Source organism: Lonchura striata, chromosome 3, assembly GCF_050655825.1.
Source record: "Lonchura striata isolate lonStrDom1 chromosome 3, ASM5065582v1, whole genome shotgun sequence".
Lineage (NCBI taxonomy): Eukaryota > Metazoa > Chordata > Aves > Passeriformes > Estrildidae > Lonchura > Lonchura striata.
This window is the reverse complement of record NC_140705.1, coordinates 71,030,436-71,051,434: the sequence shown is the minus strand read 5'-3', so window position 1 is coordinate 71,051,434 and position 20,999 is coordinate 71,030,436. Positions and strand designations below refer to the sequence as shown.

At 50.7% G+C, this 20,999-nt stretch overlaps 1 protein-coding gene and 1 long non-coding RNA gene across 2 annotated transcripts; both read left to right on the top strand.

The window, feature by feature from the left end:
• Positions 1 to 866: 866 nt before the first annotated feature.
• Positions 867 to 3,206, top strand: ACTA1 (actin alpha 1, skeletal muscle). Its single transcript, XM_021527132.3, has 7 exons — positions 867 to 933; positions 1,012 to 1,154; positions 1,316 to 1,640; positions 1,783 to 1,944; positions 2,166 to 2,357; positions 2,476 to 2,657; positions 2,789 to 3,206. Exons 2-7 carry the CDS (start codon positions 1,026 to 1,028, stop codon positions 2,930 to 2,932), a joined length of 1,134 nt encoding a protein of 377 aa, XP_021382807.1. The 5' UTR covers positions 867 to 933; positions 1,012 to 1,025; the 3' UTR covers positions 2,933 to 3,206.
• A 10,978-nt stretch (positions 3,207 to 14,184) lies between these two features.
• LOC116183397 (uncharacterized) lies at positions 14,185 to 20,029 on the top strand. The gene is made up of 2 exons (XR_004148020.3): positions 14,185 to 15,648; positions 19,716 to 20,029. It is a non-coding gene; the product is annotated as an uncharacterized LOC116183397 (long non-coding RNA).
• Positions 20,030 to 20,999: the final 970 nt, after the last annotated feature.

Sequence of the window (20,999 nt, the reverse complement as noted above, 5' to 3'; positions counted from 1 at the left end):
AGTGTCCCACATGGAATCTCTGCTTAAATACCCATAGCTGAAGGAGATGAACTGTTCCTTTTCACTTGCATAGTACCTTCAGCTCGTCAGAGATGACTTGCCTGTGAGACCGCACTCCTTTTGGAAAGGGTGAGCCACAGGGATAGCTGAGGTTCCCGTATTGCCTGGCCGAGCTCAGTGGCCAGCAATGGGCACTCGTAATGGCCCCAGCATTCACGACTACGTCAGGCTTCTGGGATCAGACCAGGATTAATCCTTTACCGGGCTTCTCTTCAGGCATTTTTCTGACAGATCTTATCCCGTGCATTTATTTTCCATTTTTAAATCACAGCAAGGAAACGATGCACGGCTTTAACTTGATGTAAAATTGTGGGTTTTGCATGGGCTATCGCCGTGTGCCCTGCCAACCGGGGATCAACCTTGTCACTTCTCTCCCAGTTCCTTTTCTCCCCCTGACCTCACCTACAGCCACGGGAAAGACCCGGGAGAGACGCGTTTCCCTTCGCAGCCGCAAGCCCCGGCACGTGGTGGCCGCGGAGCCGATGGCCGCTCCTCTCCTGCCCCGCTGAGCCCCGCGGGGCTCCGGGTCGCCCCCACCTGCTTTGCCCTTAACGGGGCCGGAGGTGCCGGGGGATTATTTCGGCCCCGGCTGCGGGCGATGGCGGGGGGGGCTCGGCAGACGCGCCTTATACGGCCGGGCGCGGCTCACCTGGGCCGGGGCCAGGAGCGCCTTCTTTGGGCACCGCCGGGCCGGGGCCGCGCCGGGCCCGACGCCCAAATATGGGGACGGCCGGGGCCGCATTCCTGGGGGCCGGTCGCTGCCGCCGCCCGCCGTGATAAAAGGCTCGGCGGCGGCCGCGGCGGCCACGAGTGACCGGCGAGGAGCGGGAGCCTCTCTCTCTGCCTGACGCGCGGAGCCCGCAGCCAGCCCAGGTAAGCCCCGGCCCCGCCGCCACCGCCCGCGGCTCCGGCCGGCCGTGAGGCTCAGCCCCGCTGCCCTGTGCCCCGCAGACACAGCCGAGACCATGTGTGACGAGGACGAGACCACCGCGCTCGTGTGCGACAACGGCTCCGGCCTGGTGAAGGCTGGCTTCGCCGGGGACGATGCCCCCAGGGCCGTGTTCCCCTCCATCGTTGGCCGCCCCCGCCATCAGGTACGGCGCACTCCCCTTCCGAGCCTCCCCGCACGCCCTGCCGCAGCCGTGGCTGCCGATCCCTGCTGCCTTGCAGCCCTCCGCACCCTCCTGTCTTGCTGGGGAGCGCCGTGCTGCTGCCCGTGGAGGGGTTGCTGAGCCCCCGCTTTCCTCCCCTGCAGGGCGTCATGGTGGGTATGGGTCAGAAGGACTCCTACGTAGGAGATGAAGCCCAGAGCAAGAGAGGTATCCTGACCCTGAAGTACCCCATTGAACATGGCATCATCACAAACTGGGACGATATGGAGAAGATCTGGCACCACACCTTCTACAATGAGCTGCGTGTAGCCCCAGAGGAGCACCCCACTCTGCTCACTGAGGCACCCCTTAACCCCAAAGCCAACCGTGAAAAGATGACCCAAATCATGTTTGAGACCTTCAACGTCCCTGCCATGTATGTGGCCATCCAGGCTGTGCTGTCCCTGTATGCCTCTGGCCGTACCACTGGTGAGTGCAAAGTCCTGCTGGCTCCTCTTCCCCAAGCAAGGACGCCCAGAACTGGTCCCTTACGTCTGACAAGCGCTCTGCCCCCCAGGGCAGGGCCCTCTGTGGGCCATATCTCTCATACAGCTGCTCCTTGTCTCCCCAGGTATCGTGCTGGACTCCGGCGATGGTGTGACACACAATGTCCCCATCTATGAAGGGTATGCCCTGCCCCACGCCATCATGCGCTTGGATCTGGCCGGCCGGGACCTCACAGACTACCTGATGAAGATCCTGACTGAGCGTGGCTATTCCTTTGTCACCACAGGTAAGCACCATTCTCTCCTCCAAAATGTTCCCTCTCACTTCCAACCCTTGCACTTCTAGAGATGCTCTCACCCCGTTGCAAGCTCCAAAAAGAGTCCCCAGGGGGAGTTTATGTGTGGTTGGGGGTCTGGAGTCCCAGCAGACCTATGGAGGCTGTGCAAGTTCTCCCTGTGCAAGTGTTCGTCCTCTGCAAACACTGATGCCTTTGCTTTCCCCTGACAGCTGAACGCGAGATTGTCCGTGACATCAAGGAGAAGCTGTGCTATGTGGCGCTGGACTTTGAGAACGAGATGGCCACTGCTGCCTCTTCCTCCTCCCTGGAAAAGAGCTATGAGCTGCCTGATGGGCAGGTCATCACCATTGGCAATGAGCGTTTCCGCTGCCCAGAAACCCTCTTCCAGCCTTCCTTCATTGGTGTGTGCCCCCCTCCCTCTCTCTTTCCTTGGCAGCTCTCCCTCTCTCCAGAGTCGCCACACAGAGCTCTCACTTTGCACTTAACCTGCGCCTGCCTCTTTCCCCCTGCTGCCCCCAGGTATGGAGTCTGCAGGTATCCATGAGACCACCTACAACAGCATCATGAAGTGTGACATTGACATCAGGAAGGACCTGTACGCCAACAACGTCATGTCTGGGGGTACCACCATGTACCCAGGTATTGCTGACCGCATGCAAAAGGAGATCACAGCCCTGGCCCCCAGCACGATGAAGATCAAGGTAAGGCTGGAGCAGGAAGCTCCTGGGAGCAGCCTCCTCTCGCCGCCCTGCATGGGGCTGTGCACAGCCCCGTGCCTGCCCCCCGCAGCAGAGTCCTGTGTACTGATCTCAGCTCTCCCGGTGCTTTCCAGATCATTGCCCCACCTGAGCGTAAGTACTCCGTCTGGATCGGTGGCTCCATCCTGGCCTCCCTGTCCACCTTCCAGCAGATGTGGATCACAAAGCAGGAATATGATGAAGCTGGCCCATCCATTGTCCACCGTAAATGCTTCTAAACATGTTTACATGATCACTTTGCCAACCACGCTCAGGATGACAACCTTCAAGGTTGCAGGCAGCCGAGGGCCTGCAACAGCCATATAACTTTCTATTTTGTAACGATTTCTGGTTACTGTTGCCGCAAAGCTCCATGTGACACAGTGTATGTAAAGTGTACATAAATTAATTTATTTTATCTCGTTTTGTTTGTTTTTAAAACCAACGCCCTGTGGAAGGAAACAAAAAACTTCAAGAAGCATTAAATCATCAGTCATTCTGTCACACCCCTAATGCTGTTGTTTGTCGTCATTTGCTCCTCGGGTTCTTCCATCACCTGTGGACGTAGCCTGGGGGCGGTGGGGCAGTTCCCAGATAGGAGCGGGACTAGGAGGGGACAGGACGGCAGCCAGAGGAGCCAGCTCTGTGGCTGCCTGCAGCCTTCCAGGTGCTGTTCGGTGGCACTGAGGGCAGTGCGGGGTGGCCACATGTCACACCACTCTGCTGCAAGGGGCTGCCCTGGCACTCTGCAGTGTGCCAGTCCCGGGCCGGAAAGGGTTACCTGCAGCCTTTGCTTGCAAAACATTCCTTTTGGCTCAGCCTGCCAAAAAAGTAGCCCTGGCATGCTCCCGAGGAAGGCAAGGCCGGGGCTGAGGGCAGGTGGCGGGTGCAGGTTAAATAAAGAGCTTTCCACTCCACTTATGGGAAACCCACCTGCCATCGTGTTGTCCCTGGGGGGCTGAGGGCAGCCAGGGCCACTTCCTCACCCTGCCTGACACGCTTGCCCTTGCCAGTGGTCACGCATGAGGAGCTGCCTGAGAAGGGACCACCCCCTCCTCTGCCCCCTTGAACCACCCCTTCCCGGGATGACATCCTGTACTCTGGAACTCCCCAGGAGCCCGAAGGAAAACCCCAGGGGCTTCCCCTTGCCGCGGGCGTTTGTCTGCCCTGTTTGCCGATGAGGAGGCAGAGCAGACTGGGAGAAGGGAAAGATGCTCCTGGCATGTCTCGCTTCTCTCTCACTGGGGCGAGTGGGCTCTGAGACACCCCCCCCCCCCTTTATTTCCAGCATTTGTGCACACACATGTACACAAACACACCCCCCAGGTGTTCCCTCTGGGAGCCCCACTCCCTCTAGAGCCATCCTAAAGCCCTGCCAGGCTTGGCACATGTTCCTGGGTCAGAACACATGTGCAGGAGCCATCAGCCTTTAAGGGAGAGGACTCCGGGAGCACAGGACCCTGTCATGAAAGCAGTGCCTGAGTTTTGGGGTGTCCTTTTGCCGTGGAAGACAGCAGTACTAGGGGAAAAAAAAAGAGATTATTTTCAGATGAACTTCCAGCCCAGTAAGGCTTTTTGATCTACTGTGGCTATGCTAAGGGTGCTTTTGTTTTGCATTTTGGCTGGTTTTGCTTGCATTAAAGTGAAACCCATCCATGAGTTCACTTTTGTTTAGCACTATCCCACAGCAAAATCTTGTGGGAGGAGATGCCCTGGTCCTTCCCTGGTGCCTGAGAGCAGGGAGAGCCACAGGGCAGCCCTAAGGGCTCTCAGTGACTGGGGATAGACTGGAAACTAGTGGCTTCCCTAAAAACAGTTGCTTCCCAAAAACCAAAAACGAACTTTTGTGTAGTGGCACATACTCTATCTGTCAGTTCCCTGCTAGGATTTTGGGAGGCACTTAGCATTAACATCAGTACTTGACCCTTGATCTCAGGTTCAGTTGTGGCTTAGGTGATGAGATGGATTTTAGGACCTGCTTCTGTTATTTAATTAAAGATTGTTTTAAAAGCACAGCTAAAAGTTAGCTTAGAATAGTAGCCTCATTAGTTAGACAGCATTCACAGACTCCACATTTTCACATATCATATTCATTTATGGCCTGAAACCCACAACGGAATAGGCAGATTTTTGAAAGGGGGAATGATGCTGAGCTCTCATCTCCAGACTGATCAAAATCAAAGGGATCAGGAGATGCTTACTCCTTCTGAATGAAGACCTATATTTTGCAGTGCCAAACTTGGGTTTAGGACCCCTCATGAGCACAGCTGTGGACAGAGATGAGTCCTTGGGTGGTCAGACTGCCTTGCACTGAAAGGCTGATGCTGCCACTGGCATGTCATTGTCTGCTGCCTCTAGCAGCAGCATTTGGTCTCACTAACCCACAGCATCAGGTATTCTCCACAGCCACTGTGCCAATTTCATCCAATTGCAGATAAATGACCAAAAGTACATTCTTACAGCTGAAAAGAAATGATTGGTTTGTTGGTTTTGTTGCTTAATCAGTGAACAGGGATGCCATGAGTCTTCAGCATATGAAACCATCCCATTCAGGTTTTAATTTCCAACTTAAACACTCTCTTTATCCTGATACCAGCCTTTTATTTGGGCTTGGGGTTTTCCTCAATATTTTTAGCAATTGAAGACACAGATTGTTTGGAAACAGGTGAGCTGGGTTTTCATATGGCTCACAAGTCCCATTGTTGGGAAGGTGGTTTGGAAATTTTGCTTGTGCACAGCAGTCTGGATTTGGTCTTTATTGTGGAGTTCTCTGTAATTTCATTATCCTCCCTGCACCTCTAACAGTGCTGTTGGCATCAGGCAAAGGATCCCCAGGACCCAGAGGATCCCCAAGACCAGCATCCTCTGTTTTGAGAAAGGCAAAGGGATAAATGGAGCATCAGAAGAGTAGAAGGGGATAGAAAGAAGGATGCAGCACACTCATGTACTGTGGGAGGTAGGGTAACAAAGGGGAATGGCTCTTGCCTGCACCAAAAATATCCTCTGGGGCTGCAGCTCGCTGCTTGCTCCACCACAGCCATCTGGATCCAGAGCTGGACCAGTGCTGGACAACCCTCCATAACTTCAGTCTACATCCAGTGGGCAATGCAAGAAGCTGCCCTCAGTCCAAATATCACCAAGGGATGGAAAATCTCGAGAGAGGAAGAGTCCTTGAAAGAATATAAATTTTGTGGGGCTGTTTAGATGAACTTGGGAGGCACGGTCATAAGTGGATTTTGATGCAAGCTTCTCCCAGATCTGCAGATGCCTGGGCCATTGCCTCAATTATATAAGGAGCTAAGGGAAAACCTGAGTTCTGAGGGAAGGTCTTGAGGGAGCCTCTGAACAAAACAGCAAAGGGTATCCTGGAGACAATGAGCACACTGGAGGGGTTTCCTAATTTTATTTTGATACAGATTTTGCTGAAGTGAAATCTGCATAGAGAGCAGAACATGGCCCAGGATGGGTTACCCTCCCACAAAGGTGATGGCTTTGTGCAAAGGGAACTGGCACCCCAACATGCTTTTCCCCTTGGGTCCCAAAACTGCAGAAATAAAAAGCACTTTGACCCACAGTATTTACTGGGCTTGGCTTCACTGGGAGGACCTGAGCACCCCCGCAGACCTGACATCAGTGCAGCCCCACTGTGTACTCTGTGTGCCTCCCATGGACATTTGGCCAGTTAGATTTATCCAATGAGTTTTACTAAAGGGACACTTGAAAATTATCATCGCTTTTCACAGGAAACTCCTAAAGTAAGGCATTAAAATGAAGACCTTCAAAGATTCAAACAATTTTATTTTATAGGAAAATTTTGTGCTGTTTCTATTTCATTAATCCACAGGAAAAAGAAGAATTGAATGGAACATTTCTTGTTAGGGTTTATTTGTTTATTTATTTATTTTTGAACCAGGCAGGATTTTTTTCTTTAAAAAAAAAAAAAAAAAAAAGAGAGAGAGAGAGAGAGAGAGAGAAAAGAGAAAAAAAAAAAAAAAAGAAAAAAAAGAGCTATGCAGTTTTATATATTTTCATGGCTCCTCTCCAGGGGCTGGAAAATGGAGTCCATAAGGGTGACTGTAACCTATTGATCAGCCAGTGGATAACTGCAGGCAGTGCTGGTGTGCAGGGATCTCACATGGGACAGATGCCAGCCAGTGTGGGCTGCTTTAGCAACAGCACCACTGGAAATATTCCCCAGCCTTGCACACTTTCCTGGGAATTGCTGGTAGGTTTGGGAATCCTCTTCAGACCCTCATGGCCAGAACATATTTTGGAGGGACAGAAATGTTCTGGCTGCAGGCTTTGGGAAGTAGTTGTATTTGCAGCTTGCAAAGACTGGTTTTCATTTGTCCAGGATTTAAAAAATAAAGCAGCTGCTGATTGCTATGTGGCAGGGAAAGCTGGAGCATTGCTGGCTCCCACTTGGGCTGTGGGCTGTGTGTGATGGGGATGAGCAGATGTTGGAGAAATCTTTCATTTCCTCACTTGCCTCCTTCTTCCCCCCTCCAGGGCACCCTGTTAACCTTGAAACTCCCCTGCCCTGTGCAGAGCTGGGGCCAGCAGTGTGCACACCCTGCACTGTGGTGACTCTGGGCAGTTCATCCTCTATGTTTGCAGGGACCAGGGCCAAACCCGGTCTTGTCTCGGCTGCTCAAGGCCACGCTCTGAAAATAAAGCTGCAGCTTGGAGGCAGTTCTGGCTGTTGATGTTCAGGGAGTGCCACAGGCAGCCCGGGAATGAGCCTCTGTGTAACCCCACCTCGGGGAGCTGCATATATATAGATCCCTGGAAGCAGTTTTCTTCCTTGGCACACCACTCCCACCCATAACTCGCTCCAAACAAACACTCCCTGCTCCCCTGTGCCCTCACTGCTTGGCTTCCAGCTGCTTCTCTCTCTTCCAGGGTAAACAAGGCTTTGAAGTTGAGAAATCTACTGCTGGAGGGAGGAGGGAAAAGGGGGAAGATCACCTTGTAAGAAGACTCTGGCACACGCTGAGAGATGAGCAGCCCAAAGTCAGCATCAGCAGGCATCAGCCCTTGAGCCTGGCTCCCGGAACACGAGGAGCTGGGCTGTGGCTGCAGTGGAAGTCGCACTCCTGCTGGGCTGTCCTGTCTCCAAAGCAGAAGTGCTGTGTGGCTTCAGGGGCAGGTGTGTAAGGAGATCTCTGTACGGATGTAGCTCTGCTCTTTTCCCGGGGGAAGAGCTGCCCTGCTGCATGCGGGCAGGGACAAAGGCGCTCCCACGGGCAGATCGATGGTAGTGACAGGAGACTCACTCTTCATCTCACACCGCTGCTTCCTCAAACCCCCTGGACGCAGACACTATTTAATCTGAGAGCAAAACAAAGGGAGTTTGCGCTGCTGTTCGCGAGGGCCAGCGCTGAGCTGCTGCTGCTGCGTGGGCAGGTCATCGCTGGCAAGGGGGAAGGGGCCGGGGCGATGCGAGAGGCACAGGGCTGCCAGCCGCGCTGAGGGAGCAGGAGGCAAGGGCAGGACGGTCCTGCCCTTGCCAAACCTCCCTGCGGCTGCCTGCAGAGGAAAGGAAGGAGATCTGAAGCTGATCAACCCAAAAGAAGCCCACAAGGTTTCCCAGGGCAACCGTATCTGCTTCTGTAAGGCTTTTAAATTCCCTTTAGCAACAATAATCACGGGAAATAGTTACAATAGCAGAGGCATAAGAGTCTAAACTGGTTTTGAGTTTGCTAGCATTGAACAATTCTGTCACTGGGCTACCTGCCTGCAGAGCACAACCAAAGGGCACCCTGGGGGGGAGTCTGCCTGTTCTGCACTACATTCTGTGCTGAAAATCAGGAAGTCCAGGTGCTAAAGCTGCTTACTTTCTTGCCACAGGTTTTTCGGAGTGGTGTGGGGGAACTGAGGCACATTTCCAAAGGCAGGGTGTTTTCTCTATAGGAATTTCTTGTCCTGGAAGCCCTTATCCTCAACACTAGAAAAATTTTAAAACAAAAAAAATCTACTAAGAGCTACCAGAAATTCCTTATCCCAATCATTGTGAAGTAGTGGTGGTGTTATTCCTACTTAATCCCAGCAGCACTGCAGCAGGTGACAGGTCATGTTTCTGTGACTGCAGGAACCAAGCAGTTCAGGTGAAAAGTTGACTTTCTCCTTTCTCCTTTCTCCTTTCTCCTTTCTCCTTTCTCCTTTCTCCTTTCTCCTTTCTCCTTTCTCCTTTCTCCTTTCTCCTTTCTCCTTTCTCCTTTCTCCTTTCTCCTTTCTCCTTTCTCCTTTCTCCTCTCTCCTCTCCTCTCTCCTCTCTCCTTTCTCCTTTCTCCTTTCTCCTTTCTCCTTTCTCCTTTCTCCTTTCTCCTTTCTCCTTTCTCCTTTCTTTCTCCTTTCCCATACCAAGCCTCCATCACAGTTTTCCTCTGTGACCATGAGCAAGTCAACATTCATAGCTCTGTTTGTTGCCATTGAAGTGGCCTTCTTATTTTCCATCTCAAAGGAAGATAAAGAAGAATAGCTAATGCCCATGAAGGGTTTTGTGATGTTGTCATAGAAGGTGTTTGGGGAATGTGAAATACTTGTGATCCTAAATTTAGCTGTGAAAGTCATGCAGCCCAGTTTCCTGGCACAAATACCAGAGAAAGTCTTGAAATCTGAACATTTTCCAATTGCAGCCACAAGATAGAGGCTGCAGTAGCCACAGGTGGTTCTGAGAATCTCTGGCTGTGCCTGCTGCAGGTCTTTTGCCTTGCTGTGAGCCCAGACCTCCCACTTCTTCCCAAGCTGTTCCCACCAGCAACCCAAAACACCAGCAGTTTCTCTCCTCATTCTGGGAGGGATGCCTTTATATTGGGCCTCCAAGAGCCCTTTGTAATAAGATTATTTTTCAAACCTAATAGAAGTGACAAATTTAGGAGAATTACAGTGTTCAAACCAGTCTATTCAGGGAGAATAATGCAAAACCTTTCTTGGGATAAATATTTTAGGCAAAATATGGTGATTTTAGGCCTCCTACTTTGAGATGTATTCCTTCTTTCCTTAATTTTTGTTAGCCCACTGAAGACAGCCCATCCTGGCCAAGATTTCATGGTCAAGGAGTTATGATTCCTCTGTTCACATTTGATGTGTTAAATAATCAGGTTAAGAAAGAAGATTGGTTCTGCTTAGACAGCAAAATATGGCATTAACTTGGAGCTAAATTACAAAGTCAATTTTAAAAGGGTATAATTTAATCCTTGAGGTACTTAGCTTCTGCTAAGACATGTTGCTTTATCTTTTTTAGTGCCTGCTGCACAAGTGACTGGGTGGAGAAGCAATTGTTTGACAGAAAGTTGATGTAACTCCTGTCACAAAATCTTGATCATAACCCAGAAACCAGGTGTGGCTCTGTCCAAACTGGAGGTGCTTTATTTCTTCACCAGTTGCAGCTTCCCGTGGCAAAGGCTGCAGCAGGACTGCGGGCAGCCCAGGGAGTGCACCTGCTGAATGTGCATCACTGTTTAAAAATAAAAAGGGGAGAGAAAAGAATAACACGGAAAATATTGCAAGGTCAGCAGATGGCAGGGAAGGGCTCATGCCTGGGTTGGGGGGGTTTTGGGCAAGGACAGGACAAATACTAGGATGGAGGCATAGCCACGTAAAGAGGAGGTGTCTGGGATGTTCTGCAGCACAGAAGAAATGGAGAAGGCTATGGATGCTGTAGTGACATTACACTCAGTATTCATTTCTACTATTTGTGCATGTTAGATTGGCTTTGTTTCAGCATTGCAGCCAAGTTTCAGCCCGTGTGCCCAGTCTCAGACTCCCTCTGCTGCAATGCAAACCTGCTGGGGTTGATTCAGCCCTACTGAAGCTGAGGGGGACCAGCAGATTTGGTTAATGTTTAAGTGCTTGAATGATCAGGTCCTAGATCAAGTAAAAAAGCCATAACAATAAAAGCAATCACAAGAGAAAGGAAAAAGGAGAAAGAAGAAATAATTAATTTTGCTACTGTAGGTCCAAAACCTGGCATGACTTGAGGCATGGAATATATAAGATGTATGCATTGAATCAGCTGCTTGTTCTGCAGAGATTTTATTGCTCATTTCATAATTCCCATCTATTTTTCTCCATTTTCTGTGGAAGAATCTGTTTGAATTAAGGATCAGTTGAGCAAATGAGGGTATGGAAAAAACTGAAGAGCAGTAAGATCCACGTCTGAACCACAGGTGTTCTGCAGGAAATGCGGGTGGGAAAAAAAAAGCATTTAAAAGAAAATGTTTTATGACATAATTGCTATGCCATTGACTTTGTGCTGGGAAAGAGTGCTGAGCTGCACTGGTGGAAGCAATGGCAGGCTCAGGCTCCAAGGAGGTGTTTTCCTTTCTGACTCTGGTTTATCTCTGACCAGCAAAGCGATAAGTGGCTTTGGAATAGTTTTGGAGAAAGTAGCATAAATACACTGACTGCACATGGGAAGGGTGTTTTTATATGTCAGGTCTAACTGTAAGGAGGGTTTGGTATTTCTAAATGAATATTTAAAACAAGTGTTTGATAAGTTCTTCACTGGCAGTTTGGCTTGTGATTCATGTTGCACAGCCCCCAACCATGCCCCTCTCTATTTATAAAGTCATGCCTGGCTATATCTGACTTGCCAAATAAGCCTTACAAGCTGTGGAGGGGATTCTAGGGGCATAGTGTGGAAACCAGGAAATAATTTGGAGGAGTAAGGGAGGTTAGAAAGGACAAATTGCTGCATTCTGACTGCCCTCTGAAGACCAGACTGAATGTGCTGCTGCTGGGCTTCTTCACCATGAAAAAGTCCAGGAGGCAGGGATGTATGGCTTCAGTCTGCTGGGCACAAGGTGGAGAAAGAAGAGTAGAGTGAAGGTTTGTCTGAGCCGAGCCCCTGCAGGTGTTCCAGGATTGTGGAGGAGCAGGGGGAGGTTACCCCAGGGCAGCATGCCAATAAACCCAACAGCCAGTGGGTTTCTCCCTGTGCACAGTGCCTGGAGGGAGGCTGGGAGCTGCTGGAGCTGCTCCCCGGCCTCCTGTGAAGTGGAGTGGAGCCTCAGTGGGGTCCCTGCTGGCATCTGCCCTGGCCCCTGCCACACACGGGAGCCCTTTCCAGGTCACTGCCCCCCGGCTGGCTGTGGCTGTGGGGTGCCTTGGTGCTGACAGGGCTTAGATGTGCACGGCAGGAGGGACACATCTCCAGAGTTGCATCCTCCTGCCCTCCTACCCTTCCTCCAGCTGGAGCTGCAATAAAGTATGTTTCCAAATGCTGATAACATAGTGGTTATCAAGTAGGTGCAGGACAGGGGAGATGAGGCAAAAGGACATGGGGAAATGCATTGGAAATTGTACTGGGGAGGACAGCAGGGGTTCCAGTAAAAGTGGAAGGAAGAGTCCTGACCTGCTTTGTCGATCTCATCTTCACAGACAACAGGCAAGGTGAGACAAACACATGCAAATTGCTTTTAGAGAGTGGTTTGGATGAAGTTTTTTCCCCTGCCAGTCCTTTTTCCATAGAGGTCATCTGCAAATGACCAGTAAATGAGAGATGAGGGCTGAATGTGGGACACATGTACATCCTGAGCCTGCCTTTGCAGAAGCGAGGCCCCATCAAATGTAATGGTTACCTGGGGAGATAAATGCCTTCACTCCAAATGTCCCCCCCTTCCTCCTTCTTTCTCCCACTTTCTATTCCGACATGATGTCATATGGTCTGCAATGTCACTTTGATCAGAGGGGGTCACCTGTCCTGGATGTGTCCCCCCCAGACTCCCATTGTGCCCCAGCTTCCTCACCAGTGTGGCAGTACCAAAAGCAGAAAAGTCCTTGGGTCTGTGTAAGCCCTGCTCAGCAATAACAAGAACATCTTGATATTATCAACCCTGTACTCAGCACAAATCCAAAACATACCTGCCACTGTGAAGAAAACTTCCTCAGTCAAATCCAGCACCTTGGAATGCAGATCAATCTCGTTACAGCATCCCTTCTTTCTGAGATTTTAGTGACTGAAGGAACTGGTTTTATTCCTGCTCATCTCTTTCTGTGTGCAGGAGCTAACTGCTTTCTGCTGGACATGGTTTGGCTCTGAAGGACTTAATAGGAAGCCAGTTTCTTTCTGGTTCAGCTCAGCAAGGCAGAAATGCCATAGTGTTCATTCACCTACCCTGAGTGCCTTTCTCCAAAGAGGTTTTGGAGCAGACAATGGGTCTGAGCACCCCGGGGACAGCATTTGGAAGCAGTCATATGGGCTCTACACCTACAAATGAATGAGTGTTTCATTCATTTGAGCCAGAGGAATATGTTTCTCTGGTCTTGTAGGGCATAGGGACCATAGGATTGTGGGGTTGACAAGGGTGCTCACACAGCTGTAAGAGTGTCAGGAGCACAGGCCAGAGCCCCAAACTCCCAGCCTCCTCTCTCAGGAGTAAAGCCAGCTGCCTCAGCAGCCACTGCTAGCAAAATGCTTCAGTAAGCTTCTCCTGTGAGCTTGGCTCAGTGAAGCTTTGCTAGTTCTGTATCCCCCATGTTTCTCATGGTGTCCATCAGCTCTGGCCCAGGGCAAGTGGGGAGGCAGGTGAATGTCGGTGCTGGGGCAAGATCTGACAAGCTCCACAACCGGCTCCTTTTCTGCTCCAGAAACAGCCCTCTACACCACCCTTGGCCCCCTTCAGTGGCAAAATCAGCACGTCATTTTCGAGAAGCAGCCTGGCTGATGCTTACAATGAGGTTCCTGGATCCTGGACATAGATGGCTCACTTAGTGTGAGGTGGCAGGGATAAAGGGGGTCAGGTCACCAGGGTGGATTTTTGCAGGGAGAAGTCTGGTTCACAGGAGGCTCAGGCTGGATTCCCACTCAGGCTGGAGAGATGAAAGCCAGCCTAACACTGCTCTCCAGAGCCAACAGGTTCCCCGTGCTGAGTGGATAATTCATTATAAACAATACATGCAGATGTCAGTACTCTCTAGGGGAGCAGCTCACAAGTGGTGCACAGGTTCTTTTCAAGAGCGTCCATTTGTCAAAACCATTCTCAAGATAATTTCTGGTGCCTCAGAGGGATGCTGTGTTTCAGGCTGGGTCTTTTCCCACTGGGCAAAGGTTTTGCTTGCTCCCCATCCTCCGAGAACTGAAATCTGAGTGCTAAGCCATGTGACAGCAGAACCGAGGTACCCTTCTTGTACGGATGCTGCAGGATCCACAGCTGCTTTTTGATTGCAGCTGGCCTTTTTGGTGACTGTGCTTGTGAGGAGGCTGCTTTGCTGGAGTGGGTTAGGATGGAGAGCACTAGAGGGGAAAAACAGGTGTCTGGAGACAAATGTATTTAAAATTTAATCTGAAGAGACCTTGGGGAAACAGTGGTAGTGTTTGCTTTTCTGTATTTTAAATCGGTATTGGGATTGCTGAACAGCTGGATTTCCTCCCAGGAAGTGATGAGGAAACCCTTAAAACACGATGGGCGATTTTACAAGACGCTGTACCATGTGAGAGGCTGCAGATACACACTCTGCTCCCCGCCAAGGTAGGCTGGTGCTTCAACTAACTACACAACTGGAGGGGCTTGAGCTGGCGGATGTGTGTCGCCTGCTGGCCACGCAGCAGGGGCCGGGGGTGCGGGACAGTGCCAGACCACAGGCCGGGATGGCTGACATGCAGCTCTGGCGGCCTCACAGCGGCGCTGACAGAAGGGCTGAGCCCCTGCCGCAGGGCTGTCCCGCCGCCGGCAGCCACCAGCGGGTCACCGGCGTGCGCCTCCCCCTCCCCTGGCTGCCTGGCTTTTCCTTGCCTTGCAGCAGCATTTCTTCCAGCTCCCTCAGGCAGAGCTGGGGGGATGTCGAGGGCATTTACGCACGCCCAGAAAGTCCTTTTCCAAAAAGAAAGCTGCAAAGCTGGTGAGCGGTTCGCAGTGCTTAGCACGTTTGGGTGTGCTCAGGCTGCTGGCCGGGGTTGCTACCAAGGTAAAGGAAGGAAGGGGCACGATAAGACTTTAATCTCCCTCCTCACTGGGGGATAAACGAACCCTGGCTGCGGTGGCATTTCCCAGCCCGGTAGCCAAAAGTCTGATCACACGCCTCTCCCTAGCTGCCGAGAGCTGCTCTCAGGGGGTTTGCACATCTGCAGACGCTAAGGGGTTAAAAATAGATCCCACCCCGCTGATGGCACATTTTATGTCCATTTAAAGGTGTGCCATGCATTTCCATCCTCCGTGAGACCTGAGCAAATGCCTCCATGGTGCTGACATTTTGTTCAAGGCTCTTTCTCTTTCCTAAGCCCACGGCTGCCCGGGCTGGCTCCCCACTCTGAGCGCTATTTTGGGGGGCTGCGTTTGCCCCCGGCTGCCCTGTTCTGAACGAGCAACGGCAGTGTGATCGCTGGCATGTCTGTGGCGCTCCTGCCGCGGTCTGCCCCGACACACAGCCAGCAGATAATGGGTTTGTATTTCTGAGCAAGTCAGGGAGCTGCTCTCTAACCGAGTAAAATGTTTGTTTGAAACGAGCCAGACAATACCTGTTAGAAAAGCACCATCCTTTCTGCTACTCGTTCGTGTTGGCCATGTGGGATAGCTGCGCTGCCTTTTGGGCTGGACATCCCAGCAGCGTTCCTCTGGCACGCGTGTTCTCCAAGCGTCCTCCACGTGTGCTATAGGGAACATCTGGGGCTGGACCTCTGTGCTCCAGCCACCCCAGCTCCAGTGAGCTCCAGCCCTGGCCCGGCCCTCTGGAGCTGCAGGGGTGGATTATTCCCGCAGTGATTATTCCACCTCCCCGCCTCCGATGGCGGGGGTGTGACCCCAGGTGTACCGCGCTTGCTGCCGCCCTGGCGCAGGCAGGGCCCAGCCCTGGTCAGCGCTGCAGGTCAGGGCATTTCCCACACGTGGCTCCTGTGCCGAGGAGGCTGCTCAGGGTGTGCATGGGGTGATTATAGCGCACAGCCGGGCCCCTGAGCATATTTGGAAGAAGCAACAGCGAAGAGGAGCTGCTGCCGGTTCTGCTGTGGAGAGCAGTGAGTGGGGGCTGGCGTGGTGGCACTGGGTGGCAAAGGGTGGCACCTTTTGAGGCATGTGCTGCTGCTACTTTGGCAGGGAGAGGGGAGCAGGGAGCAAGGCAGGAGCCCATGGCAGGGGGATACCAGCAGGTTTCCTTCCCACAGTGATGCTGGCAGGAGCCGTGTGCTGCTTGAAAAGGGGCTTTCTCTGCTGGCATCTGCCAGCTCACACACAGACCAGGCCATCACCTCATGCCATATGAAACCCAAGAAAGCTTGGATAATCTCCAAAGGGTGGATGAAATTCCCATATCAAGCAAGCTTCAGTGTAGCCCTGCTGAAGTCCAGGGAGGTTTGCCTTTGTGGGAGGACCTGGGTACTTTTATAAGGGGCTCCATTCCTCCCCCAGGAGCCCCCAGCCAGTCAGTGTGGCTGAGACCATATTAGGGATGCCTCTCCCTGAGTCTGAACTGCTTGTTTCCACCAGGTTCCCCACAGGAAAGCTCCCTGCAAGGTCCCCCCTGCACTGTCTCACAGAGCCAGTGAAAGCAGTGTCTTTGGGGTGAGAGGCAGGGACAATGGGACCCCATTGCTCGTCCTCCAAGCCAGCACTTGTCCCAGATGGGTAAAAGTGAGAACAAACCAATGTGCCACAAGGCAGAGGAGGGGGAGCTGTCAGCCTGTGCCCAGCCTACTGCTTGTGATTTTCCAGCTCGCCTTTGCCTTCCTCGCCACCATTTCCCATTTTTTCTGCTGCCCCTGTGCAATTTTGGAAGCAGTTTAGAAACTCAGCTCAGCAGCTGAGCCTTACCCCTGTTCAGAGCTGAACCCTTGATGTGACTGGCTTTATTTGGGATGAAATTTTGCAGGGCCCCGCCAAGAAGCTGGGACTCGTGCTCAAGTGCAGGGTACTGCTGAGGGCAGGTAAGCCCCTCTCAGAAGCTCCCTGCATAGTTTTCCTTTTGCCCCCATTGTGGCATCCTCCTTCACCCCATGTGTATTGTAAATGCAGGTGAACCTGCTGGGAAGAAATGATGATGTCTGACTCAGTTCAGAAGGCTGAATGATTTCTTTATTATAACTATACTATAATACATTAATATACTATATAAAGGCAACACTAAAACTACAAACCTACTTGTTCTAACTACCATCTCTAACTTACAACTTGTGACCCTGTTCTCGAGTCCAGACACAGGTGGATTGGATTGGATTGGATTGGATTGGCCATCAGGCTCAAACAATCTCACCAGAATCCAATCAAGCAATCACCCCAGGTAAACAGTTCTCCAAACACATTCCACATGGAAAAACAAGGAGCAGAAATAGAAATTGTTTTCTCTTTCTTTCCTCTGCGCTCCTCTTTGAAAAAATCCTGAGAGTGAGAAGGATGTACCTGCCATACATTTGTTTCCAGGGGGAGGAACAATGAGATTAGAGATTTCACAAACTGACAGTGATATCAGCCCAGAGCCAGCACTGAGCTGCCAATAATTTCTGGTGTTTAAAACCAGATTTGGTAATATGAACTTGAGCCAGCCTTGCTCCCAAGCCTTCTCATTGCAAAATCTTTGAAGCTTTTTCAAGCATTAAATGATTCTCTACAGATCATTTGTTATCACCCATCAATTTACTGCTTGGGAAACTGATCCATCACTGTGCAAGCTGCTGTTAGATGCAGGCCTGGCACTGGGCTGCCATATGGGGAATTGCAAGGCATGGGTTCCTATGCTGGAAAAAACATCCCAAAGCCATAGGAACAGCTTCTGTCCCCATCACCCAGAGGCTGACTCCAGCCCAGCAGTGATGGTCTGAAGGACTGATCTTCCAGAACTCATCACTTCAGCAGCACTACCTTACTCCTGTGAGATAGGGAGCAGGTTACAGCACAGGTGTTTTCCCCCAAAAGTTTATGTTCTCTCAGTGACAGATGGTTTCTCAGACATAGTCTTTAAATGGTGGATATTTTGAATCCCTTGCTTGTGGCAAATACTGTACCAGCCTCTTGGGTGTCATCCCAAAAGAAGGCGAGAAAGATGTGCTGGGATTGAAAAAGGAATATGAGCAGAAACAACAGCAAAAGTAACCCTGTCCAGTGGCCAGATGGCTGCCCCAGAGCTCCAGAGGGAAGGGAGTATGAGCCAAGAGCAGCTTTGGGTGGCCATATGAGCTTGAGATAAGACTGAAGGAAAGTGTGTGGGTACAGATACTTCTCCATCATCTTTCTCTCCCTCAGTGGGTGCACTCAGGCTGCCTCCTGCCATGACTTATGGAGGTGGCACCCTGCAGGTGTTACCGAGAACTCTGGAATGTCTTGCACACTGCAGGTGACTGTGTTGGACTCTGCCACTTGGAGCATGATGCAGGTCTGCCTTGACAACTTTTTTTAGGAGCAAGATCCCACCACAGGGTGAATTGCCTCAATCCCTGTTTATCCTTTCTTTCAGGGGAATTTCATAAGTGACACAAGTCATTCCTGACAGAATTAAAAACCCAGGCATTTTCAGATTGAGTTTCTTTGTTTTGAACTGTCCCCTTAAAGCATGGTGAAAGAGAGGTGAATGCAGGTGCCCACTGTGGGCCCAAGCCTTTAACAAAGCCTTTAGTTTGGAGGGAATATATGTGGACTTTTAGAGAGCAGCCAGCTCTGGATTTACTCCCCATTCACCAGACTCTTGGGAAAAAGAGATGTGGTGAGCAGTCCCTTCTACATGTGCCCACACCCCACTGTTTGTAAGGAGCTGTGGGAAACCCACATCCATCATGAAAAACACTCAGGCTGTAGCTGAGAGTTGGGTGTCCAGCATTGCCTGTGGAGCTGCACATCTGGAAGCCAGCTCTTTGCCTTGGCCATGGGACAGGCAGCTGCTGAGCAGAGACCCAGAGGTCACCAGTGAGCCTGCTGCTCACTGGGGCTGCACAAGAATGAGATAAAAAGGGACAGACGGGAAATATCTCCCAATTCTCCTGCCTCTTACTCAGCTGGCATATAAACTTGGACTTTTCTCAGACTGAGTAGGCAGCCTGCAAATGTGCTGCTGGGGGCAGTGCCTTGACAAGCACCCCGTTAGTGCTGGCTGTAAGATCTGTTCCCTCACTAGGAACTGTTCATTTGACCAGTCAACAGTGGTCTGCAACCTTGCAACCTTAAGGGGCCAGGAAAAAAAAAAAAAAAGAGAAAAGAGCTGATACCAGTATGGACTTTATTCTTTGCCACTGTGACAATTTAAAATTGGGAGCTGAGCTGTGTGAACAGCCAGCCTCACTGGGTGCCCAGTCCGAGATTCAGGACTGCAGAAGCCAGAAGGCACTCAGGGGTGGGAAATGCCTCTCCCTGCTCTTGGCCACATTCCTAGCACACAACCCAAGGAACTGCATCTCTCTTTTAATCTTTTAGCAAGGTGTGTGGAAAGCATGGACCTTTGACAAGACACAGGAGCTGCTAAGGCTGCTGTGAGCTCTGCTGCTGCAGGTTCTTGGAGGCACAGCCACTAAGGTGTAACAGCAACAATATTCAAGCTGCTCCAAGGAAAACGTGAGACTTACATAAACAACAGGATTTGTGATCTGAGCTGCCAGAGAGGGGTTGCAGGGCTTCCCCAGCAGGTTGCAACTCACAACAGCTGTGGTCAAGTTTCCCAGAACTCTGGATACCAGGATCAGGCAGTTCTGGGAGACTTCTGCAGCTGTGTGCACTACTTCCAACTAGCCTGTCCCTAAGAGCATTTGAACCAACTCTTCTGATCCTTCTTCTATGACAGAGTTACCCTGTGGGCAGCTGGTGTAGGCCTAAAAAGGATTATAACCCGTGAAACCAAAGAACCTGCATCTGCAGGATTAACCAGGCTGCTATGAACAGCATGATGGCTTGTTTTGTGAAGTGACTGGGACAGCTACACCCAGTATTTGGCAAAGATACACTGATCTAGGTGAAAGCAGAATTTACATGTCTTAAAAGACCGCGTTTTTCCCTATCTGGCAAAATTTTCTTGCTGATTTGTAGTTTATGCTGTCAAATACTTTAAAAATGCATTTCTCTTTATGAAGCAATCTTATTTCTTTTCCCTGGTTTTTTTCTCCTTCAGACTTTGCCCAAGCAAACTCAGCAGCCCAGTTTCAGACCCTGACAGCTCCTGATCTGGCTGGAAGCCAGTCTGTGGATCTGAAAGATATGTTGACATGTAATTTTTCCACTCCTACTGCATATAAACTGTCCACTATTCCCCTTACTGCCTGGAGCTAGGGAGACATGCAATGGCAAAAGAATGCAAGTCAAAACCATGTGTAAATGACCCATGTGATTACCCAGTGTTTTTATGGATCATACTCTGCAAAATAACATCCATGCTCATTTTTCATTACCTGCTACTTTTTGCATAAAACTCAGGCTATCTCTCTGCTCTTGACTTCACTGTGGTTATTTCAGACAGAAATAAGGCTGTTTCCCAGCCCTGGCTGATGTCCTCCCTGGTGGGAATGGTGCTCCCTTTCAAAGGGGGTAGTGGAGGAAGCTGGGACTCCTGAGGTTTGGCATCAATCAGTCACGTGTCATGGATCTGGTCAGAAACTCTTGACGTACCCAGCTACCTGGTTTGCTACATGTAGAAGAGCAATAATAGGGAATAAGAGGCATAAATAAGATCCTCAGGGAAAAGTGCTTTAAAAGGAAAAAAAAAGCATGTTTGGAATTTCAGTGTTATGATTCAAATGGTGGTTTTAATTCATTTTTTAATGAAGGTGAAGTGCAGCAAAGTATGCGAGAGAGGAAATTCTAATGTTAGTATCAGCCTCATAAATGTTGTACTTCCTCATTTAGGAATCATTTAATAACTGGCTATTCTCAGTACATGGAAATCTCTGCCGTGAGATATTGAAGCCAAAACTCATTAGGATTAAATTAATAATAATGTTTATACAGCTACACTGAGAATATCCAGAGCTGCTGTGTCGAGGACAGGAGATGATTCTTGTCTGGCACATACGGAGCTGCTTGGCTGTAGCTGGAGGGGTGAGGGAGGAGTTGCTCTTTACCCGGGACAGTCCCAGCATCCTGCCCTGGAGCTGCGCAGTGTATCTGGAACTGGTTTGGGATGCTGGGCCCTGTTGCCTGGTTGTTGCTGCACTGTACGTGTCAAGATTAGATTGTGGCATGGGGAAGGTGCCCGGCAGCCACATCCAGGCATCTGCTTACATCAGCCTCAGGTAACGTGTGAAGTACAATATCAGCTGGTTGTCTGAAGTACAACTCTGCTGGGTGTCTCTGCACACTTCTGTCACAAGTCTTCTTACACAAGTGGTCCCCAGTCAGTTTCCAAGCCTTGTGGCTGCCCCCTCCCCAGGCACTGGGGGATGCACACACAAACTGTTGG

Excerpts from the sequence above, each read along its gene's own strand:
- ACTA1 (XM_021527132.3), top strand. The coding sequence starts at position 1,026 with ATGTGTGACGAGGACGAGACCACCGCGCTCGTGTGCGACAACGGCTCC. Across the intron at positions 1,641-1,782 it reads TGCCTCTGGCCGTACCACTG|GTATCGTGCTGGACTCCGGC; the intron begins GTGAGTGCAAAG and ends TTGTCTCCCCAG. Across the intron at positions 2,358-2,475 it reads CTTCCAGCCTTCCTTCATTG|GTATGGAGTCTGCAGGTATC; the intron begins GTGTGTGCCCCC and ends TGCTGCCCCCAG.